The sequence below is a fragment of the Eptatretus burgeri genome, chromosome 1, assembly GCF_056783735.1.
Source record: "Eptatretus burgeri isolate ZD-2024b chromosome 1, Ebu_testis_v1, whole genome shotgun sequence".
Taxonomy (NCBI): domain Eukaryota; kingdom Metazoa; phylum Chordata; class Myxini; order Myxiniformes; family Myxinidae; genus Eptatretus; species Eptatretus burgeri.
In genome coordinates this window covers 106,057,849-106,066,854 of record NC_140961.1, presented here as the reverse complement: position 1 = coordinate 106,066,854, position 9,006 = coordinate 106,057,849, and the positions used below count along the sequence as shown (strand labels likewise).

The following is a 9,006-nucleotide window of genomic DNA, read 5'->3' as shown; positions in this document are numbered from 1 at the left end:
TACCTCTCACTCGTTTTTATATCCCCGGGCCATCTCCGTGGGTGCCGTCCGCCCCAAAGTCACCCTGCCCCACTGGGGCACGGTTACCATGACGACCCATGCGCTCAAAAAAAAAAAACGCGGGCTTCAGAGCTCGTGAAAGAATGTTGCTGAGGAAAAATGAGGGCGGGCTTCAGAGCTCGTGAAAGAAATGTGTGTAAACGTGCCTGTCGTAAAAAAAAAAAGCTTCCCATAAAAGAGAGGATCTATCCTTTACCCTTCTCAACGCATCACATTTAAGATCCCATTAGACATGGGGATGGGGCTAATCTGAACATGCATTTAAGGAAATAACTGTCTGAGGACCTGGACGTGTGGATGCATTCATCAGACCGGATTCTAAATTCCGTAACACTACCCCTTTCCCTATCCCAGACTCATCCCGAGTCGTCCAAGAGCTGGCGACATCGGTTTTAAACCCGATTTTAGACTGTTGGAGAAAAGGATAGCTTTTATATTTGCTGTGAGGGTAGATTCCACGACCTTGCTGATGATTGGAAGTAAGCTAAGTTGGCTGTGTTTAAGGGGATCTGTTTTTGCACCTTTTTATGTAATGCTGTGGTGTTGGCTGATTTCCAACCAGATGGACGATGACCGATTGGAAAATGACAGGGTGATTAGAGCAGAAAGAGGAAGCGCAAGAACAGCAGAGCAGGTTTGTTTCGGACTGTTGAGCTGATGCCGTCCGGTAAAGTTGCAGAGTCACAGTTGAGGATTGCCAGAAACTTTTCCCCCCATTTCAGGTGCAAAAGACAGAATTCAGGAGCAATTTGGTATGACTGGGAATAGGGAGGGAGGGGTTAGGGACACAATATATTGAAGCAAATACAGGATTCAGGCATTTAGCCTTCTCACGAGTGGAGTCTGCTGTGGTGCCATTTGAAGTGAGAGAAGGGATGGAAGCGGAGCATACACAGGAGACCGACTTGACAAGGCACCGCCTGGTTTTAGAGAAGGGAGACAAGTTTGAAAGCTCATTCTTGATATTGGACAGCTGTTGTTTTCTGGCTCTCCTGAGGGAAGACACATACTTGTTGCGGGCTTTGTTGAATGGATCTGAGGTTGTCTTCAGTCGGATTTGTTTTCCGGCAGGAGAATGGAAGTTGTTTTAAAACAACTGCCTCACCACAGGATTTAGGGTACCCAGAGCGGGAGGATGGGAAAGATAATTGAAGACGAGATGGGATAAATCTCTGCATAAGAGTATTTTTCTGTGGAAGAATTCTCTTGCTGAATTAATATCAGCGGCAATGGACAAAGGAGACCAATCCTGAAATGTAAAATTATAAAAACTGCGAATGTCAGAGCAGGTCATACTTTATGCCCCGCGAATACCCATGGTCTGCGAATAGCGTGACCGTGAATATCAGGGTCTGACTACATATGTATGTAGTATATGTACACACACACACACACACACACACACACACACACACACACACACACACACACACACACACACACACACACACACACACACACACACACACACACACACACACACACACACACACACACACACACACACACTACTGTGCCAATGTTTGGGTTATTTTCACTTTTGTGATGCTGTGCCCCATTAAACATTTGTGAGAACTTGGAAGTGTGAAATATAGATAGATAATTCAAATTTCATTGTTCTTTTTTGTAATTTTTTTTGTGCATTGTTGTGCGCAGGTTTGCCAGTTCCTGGTGTCTGTGAATGGAACTTGTGTCTTGCAGCTTGATTACCACACGATCAGCAACCTCATCCTCATGGGTCCCCGCACACTCATTTTGGAAGTCATGGAGGAGATTCTGCTCTGAAATGTCTCCAAATCCTTTTGCCAACAATTATTCTCTCCCACCTCCTAATCTTCAGCCACCCACTCATTCTCATAAATCTTTATTGCCCCACTTTGTTTTTTGCTGTTTGTGTTAAAAAAAAAAGCCTCTCCTTTTCCTTCAGCCTTTACAACTTGCGTTTTTACACAGCGGTTCATAGGTTAGCCAGAAAGCTGGTGCTTCACTCTCGGAGAACCGAAGGCTAAGCTGCTCCAGCACTGACAGGAATGTTATGGGATCATCTTCTATTGCACTCCCTCTCTCTCACCTTTCCCCACCCCCACATTCATACTGAATGATTGCTCTGATCGCTGTAAGGATTTATGTTCATGTGCAGCATTTCCATCACATAAATAGTCAATGAATTTTCATTTAAGTTGCTTAATGTGGACTTTTATATGATCTTGTGTTGTCAGTAACATGCACCAAATATTTTGGGGTGGATTTAAGAACCCAGAATGGGGAAAATGATGATCCTCAAACAGGCTGTGATTGAGATGAATCAGAAGCATCAAAAAAAAAAAAAAATTGGTGGAGATTGCTGGGGATGAAGGAGATTGTGAGTGTTTAACACAGATCATTTTTCTAATCCATCTTGTGCCTTTGTAACTGTGTTTAAAAGATAACTAAATGCAGGTCGAATGTGTTCTTGTCGTGCGCAGTGAGATTCTCATAAATGCCTCATCCTCTTGGTTTCAGTCAAACACAAAGCCAATCAACTGACTTGCCCTTTCACACAATGTGAAGCTTGGCTCGTCACCTGCCTCCTTCGCCGATCGCGTATCTTCCCCAGGCTGTGCTGTAGAAAACAAGAAGCAGTGTTCTATCACCTGAAACACTCTGCAAGATTTGTCATGTCTTTTCTCATCGTCCTTAAGTGTTCATACCAAAGTTAGAGCTGGTTGAAGGTGCAGCTTCAGATGGTGAGTAAAGTGCAGATAATTAGTGGTCAGCTTTGCATCTCCACCCAAAATTATAGAAAGTTCACTTGAGGACATGAGCATATTTGTGGAGCTTTGCAGACTTGCTGTTAATGCGATAAATAGCTTCAGAGCCATTGCATGAAACTAAAATATAAGATGTCATTTTACTGTTTGAGGCTGCGCATGCACGCACACACGCACACACACTCTCTAACAACCGATGCGCCCGCCGAGCGGGGAGCGAGCAAGAGGTTCCGTGCTTCCTCATAATTTGCTTGTGAATTGGTACTTAAGACCACATGACCGTAGGAGAATCTGCCCTCACAAATTGGTCGAGCTTGCCGAAGGCAGTTCCGTTTTGAATGGCACCTTAAATGCACTATTCCCAAAGGTTCCTGCGTACAGATTCATTTGCAAATTCACGTATTTCCTGTAGAGTTCTATGTTCCCTAATGACCATGACACAGGTTCTCATAAACAGGATTTATTCACAATTAAATTGGGTGGGAGATGATAAAAGAACACTGTGGAAATACAAATGGTTGCCAATGTAATAAATATCCGAAGTGCTCATGGTAGCACGATGAGTCATGATTTAAAGTGGAGTAGGTGGATCCAGACGGCGAAAAGTACGCGGAGAAGGTGGGTGGCTGGAGCCAGCGGCGTGCGAGTGGAGATTCCAGAGGAGGCAGAGATCGGGAGCGAATGGACGGAATGGCAGACGGGACTTGCAGAGCAGCAGGCATATGCAGAGATCGATCCAAGGCCAGGAAAAGAGGATGAGGAGGACGATGACCCTGACTTCCATGCCCTGGACGGCCTCGCGATCCGTCCTTTATAGGTCTGGCGGGGCACCGCCCCAAAGCGATGCATCGTCACCCAAATCGGGCACTCCCATTGGGTCACCACCACCGCCAGAAACTGCCTTATTGTACATCCGGCAAGATATCGTGGAGTTATGAAATTGTCTTGCTCCGAACCCCGTGATATGAATTGCCTGTGCACCGAACTCTCGGGCCGTGCTCAGGCGACTGGCCGAGGACCCCATCGGCCCCGCAGCCTGCTCAGGCACACTCGGCATGCTGCGGTTGGCGCTGATCAATGCGCTTGCTTCGTCCGGATGCCATGCGGTCTGAGCGATCCCGGAAATGCAGCATGCCTCTGCCTGGTGACAGCTGCATTGAGGCGGAGGTGCGGGAGGATGTCTGCCATCCGCGGGAGACATTGGTGGCCACGGTGGCTACCGAAGATAGACGGTAAGATGTTGTAAACCCTTGCACAGACCCAAAAGAAGAGGTGCGCTATTCGTGCGATGGATTGAAGGAAAGGATTGGATATAATTGTTAGATACAGAAATGGGTTGAAAAGAACACGCTGCATGCGTCCTGTACAGCGTTGGGCTTTTATCGTTTGCTTCTACTATTCCCTTTGATGCCGTATCTTGCAGCGGAAGATTTTTTCCATCATGTGGTTGATGCTTCTTTTGTTGGCCTCCGCAAAGACGCATTCTTATAGTGAGGGGGGTGTTGCTGTGGTTTTCACAGGCGGCCGTCTGGGTGCGCGCATACTTTGATTTATTTCAGGAATGAGAGGAAAAGAGTTGGAATGAAGATAGAGATATAATCAGACCTAACTATGAGATCCACACAACGCACTTTGTCCCATTTGACCCCTTAGACATTAGGGTAAGGTCTAACTGCATGTATATTCATGAAATAACTCTCTATTACATGCATGATGTATGCCACCACAGCATGTTGGATGCCATCGCCTTGGAGGCATGTGGTTTTCAGAACCGCAACACTAACCCCCCCCCCCTCCCTTTTGCTAGACTCAACCCTAGTCGTTAAACATTTGTGTGGCATGTAGGTGTAGTTTCCCTTAGTGCACTTTACCTACGGATCCCTGAGTGTGACATTTCAAATACATGTCACAAAAATAATAAACCGAGTGCGTTGCGTATCTAAACTCGCAGATTCATACGGACATACTTATGCTGCATTTCTGGAATTGAACTAAACAAACACGTGGGTTATGACTATTTACATTTCTAATATTTACATTACTCGTGGCCCAGGACCTATGACTCAAGGGAAGAAAACGCAGCAAATGAAAATGTGTGGATGAGTGCAGCAGCAGGTGATCACGCAACCTGGCTTCTTCAGGGCCATAAATGGTCCTTTGTGTTTGTTTGTTTTTTCCCCTGTCTGCTGTAGGCAACTAACCCTGACACGGCAGGCCACACGTCATCTCAGTCCATTTGAACTGGCATTTTTCAATAAAGTTGTCCGGGCTGTGCAAATACATTTCCCGGTTCTGTGGCTGCATGCATGGCAGTCCCTGCAAACATACACAACAGATGGTCCTGGGGCACATGCCAAGGTTCAGCGATATGGCAAGGCATGGTAAGTGAGAATGCAAATAAAGGTATGGCAAGTGGAGTGAAAGCAAAGGCATGGCAAATGCAGACCAGGTAAGGTGCAACAGGTCGGCACATGTAGCTGGCCGATTTTGGTGTGGAGTTGTGGAGGGAGTGTGGTGGCATTGGCCAGTCCAATGATTGGTACGGTCCTACTCTAAGGTCTCCCCCCATCCTATTGCCTATGGCTGTCCTTGTCCATACCCACCCTCTTTAGGTTATAACAAACAAATTACATTGACATTTTTAAACAGATGTGTCTCTAACCCTCTTATCATCTGTGTTCAGCTAACATGTCCTAACCGTCTATTCCCAATCCCTAAGATCCCTTTAAAGAGGATTGAAAAAGAGACGAGTAAACCTGTCCAGAGGTCCAATGCAGCCTCAGGATAACTCCCACAGGCTTCAACATTTCCATGATGAGTCCAGCAACTTACAACCAATGAAGGGATGGATGGTGCAAAGGGGTACACATATTCTAATCTAATCTATCCTATCACTTTATTAATCTTTAAACTATCCCCGGGCCTTTTCAACATGCCTGTCTCTTTAAACTATCGGTTCTAGCAACCATGATTCCCGTCGCCTGTGTTTGTGTTCATTATTAATTTGGGCCTGGCCTGCAAATTTTTCTCCGTTGTCTTGCACAATTTCGTGGTTGGGCAGCGTGGCTCCACTGGCATGTCTTCCCACCTGCCGAACTAATTTTTCCGCACACCTGGGTCACTGAAGCTATCTCTGAGCCTACCTACTCCTCACTAATGTGGGGAATGCCCTCACTGGCATTTCCCCCTCTGCCCACATGGAATTTTGGTGCTCCGGGTCCCTTTTCCCTGGGTACCCGTGCCCATTACATACTCTAAATCCTTGGACCCACGGCCTACTCTGGCCAACTACTCTGGTGCCTGGGGTGCCCTCTACTCAGTACTCGTATTTCACAAGCCACGCTCCCAGCCAGTTAATCGTCTCTTGCCATCACTATAGCCATCGACAAGAAATCTGAGTTACATCCGCTGAGTAGTAGTAGTACGAGCCGGTTGGCGGCGATGGGTCGCCAAGCATGAAAACTATAAGATATAGAGCAAAATAGATGTCATATAGCCAATAGGGAATCACCTTGAGATTATGCATATCAAATCTCTTCCAGTTCCATCTACTGATAACTACTCGGTATCCATTTGAATGAAAAGTACCGAAAATGCGGTTTGAAATCGGAAATCCCCAATGTTCGAGGGGGTGCTGTGGGTGAACAAAGATCTAAATCGAAAATCCAGCTCAATTGTTTGTGCACAATGTATTCCAGACGATTAGTGTGAATTTTCATGACCATCCGACCATAACCCTAGGAGGAGTAGCATTTGGCGCGAAGGCACCTCCAGCTCTCGCATGTTATCGATTTTTGCACCAATTGACCTTTGACCCCTGACCTAAGCGAAATCGGTCAATATGTCCTGAGGCAAAGTTGTAGTACTCATTGAGTACCATGAACCTGCAAACTTTCATTCGTATCGATTCACTCACCTGTTCGCTCGGGGGCCTTAAATTTTCACCAATTTTCGCGCATACCCTAATTGTAGGGGGCGCTGTGGGTAAACTATTCCATATATCACAAAAACCGGAATATATTTGATAGAGCATCACCTGTAGATCATTCTTTCCAAATTTCAATACCCTACGTGGGATAATGGCTTTCGGAATTGATTTCGCGTGAACGGTACCGATTTTGAAGATTTTTCGGTTGTTACGAGAGAACCAAAGCGTCCCTAGCAACCATCACAATTTCCAAAGCACTAGTTCATAAGATGTACCTACCACCCGAGTTTGGTCAAAATTTGCCCACGAACAAACATCCAAACAAACAGACAAAATTACTGACAATAAGGGTCACCTAATTCGCCCACCCAATAACAAGCAATTTGTGACGAAAAAGAGGGGACAGAGTTGTTTGTGAGGGAGAGTGAGAGATGGAGAGATGAGCCTGGTGTTGGCGCAGTGGTTAGGGCAGCGGCTTGGGATCCAAAAGGTCCTGAGTTCAAGCCCCGTTGGGCCACTGAATTAATACACCAGGGGGTTGACTCAGCCTGTCATCCTTCCGAGGTCGGCGAAATGAGTACCAGTGTACTGGGCCGGTGTATACCCCGGTTAAAATAGGTGTACCATATCCCTGTGTCGTAAGAGACGACCAGGGTTGCGTCAGGAAGGGCATCCGGCGTAAAACATGTGCCAAATCACTATGCGGATCATAAGGATGATCCGCTGTGGCGACCCCTAACGGGAGTAGCCGAAGGAAGAAGAAGTGAGAGATGGAGAGATGGGATGAAGGGTTGGGGGAGCGAATGGGTGGGAGGGGAGGGGAGAGTGAGGACCAAGGAGAAGAGGGGAGAGTGAGGAAGAAGAGGAGGGGGGGTGAGAGGAGGGAGAGAGTGAGCAGTGGGGTGAGGAATGCGGGGTGCTAGGAGGGGGAGCGAGAATCGGGGAAGAGCGGTGAAGGGGAGAGAGGGCAACACTTCACCACATTACTTTATGCTCCAGGAGGTAGGGGGTGTAAGATGGGGTGGGAACAAAGAAGATGTGGGAGCAAGGAGGAGGAAGTGGGGAGGGGAATGGGGTCTTCTGGACTTGCCTTTGGTCGTGGGACTTGAAAGTAAGGGGGGGGGGAGGTTTGCCTTGCATTTTGGAGAAGGACTTGAGGGGAAGCAGGGGGATGGTCCCGTTTGCCAGCATTAGTCCAGGATTTTACAAAATGGGGTAAGTTACAAAAGCACGTTCAAGCAGGATACGAAAAATACCTGTCACATTCAAACAGCACTTACAATTTTCAAAGAGATTATAACATCGGCTTCGCTTGAGGTATGTGGCTCGAACTGCGGCTGCTATCCTGTTTACCATCTTTGGAACTGGATTTCTCCAAAGGGGTCAAACATCGCCCAGAGATGCCCGGACTGCCAAAGAACGGGCAGACCGGACAAACAAACACCCCTCCAGCAGCCGGATCCACCACCAAGCCCAACCCCGCAGTCCAAAACCCGGCTTAGGCCAAGAGAACCCAGAGCACATCGCACCAGAGGCGCCATGCTTACAAACACCCGGAAACACCGGTGTTTCCTGCCTTTATTTAAGTTCATCACACATTTTACAACCAAAGTGCGATAGGCCACAGAATCTCTCAGGTCATGTTAGGTATAGAAGCAAGCACCGGAGCAGCGCGTCGCTGCGTCCACTTTCCGCCGGTACTCAAGGGGCCTCTGTCTGGCCATCTCCATCTCCTTGAGATGCTGATAAACCTGCTGCAATTATGAGGCGCATGATCGGCCTGTTGGACTCCACGACTCACGAGGCTCCCTCGCTGAGAGAATATAGTAAACAGGATCAGTGTCAGGAAAACTAACTACGTGACAATACAACCACAGCTGACACTCACGGACTAGAGCGGTAACAAATCTCATCTGAGTCTCTCTCAGCAACAGATTGTTGAACACAACGTACGACCAGCGATAGCCAAGGATTCTCCGAAGAGACCTGGTACCAAAGGAATTAAGTCTCCATCTCAGGTCCTTGGTCAGAATCCAATGGTCATTCGTTGACCTCTTTGGTGTAAAGCTCGACTGCTCTGGGCACTGGTGCTCAAGCAAATGGTGGCGAACCCTGTCAAGAATTATCCGAGCCAAGCCCTTGCTCAGAACTGAGAGAAGCATCGCCCCTCGGAAGTTGTTGCAGTCCTGGCGATCATCCTTCCCTTTCCAGAGAGGGACAACAAGATCCCTCTTCCAGTCAGTTGAGATGATGCCTATGTTCCAAACA

The 9,006-nt window shown here is 47.3% G+C and overlaps 1 protein-coding gene across 8 annotated transcripts in view; it reads left to right on the top strand.

Moving 5' to 3' along the window:
* Positions 1-2,509, top strand: part of DEPTOR (DEP domain containing MTOR interacting protein) — a 114,799-nt gene extending 112,290 nt beyond the window's left edge. For 7 of the 8 annotated variants that reach the window (XM_085893926.1, XM_085893944.1, XM_085893916.1 and 4 more), the window contains 2 exons: positions 623-694; positions 1,717-2,509. In XM_085893926.1, the coding sequence (XP_085750052.1) occupies positions 623-694; positions 1,717-1,845 (201 nt within the window). In that variant the 3' untranslated portion in view covers positions 1,846-2,509. The remainder of the gene's footprint in view (positions 1-622; positions 695-1,716) is intronic. The other variant, XM_085893966.1, reaches the window with a different exon arrangement.
* The last annotated feature ends 6,497 nt before the right edge of the window (positions 2,510-9,006 follow it).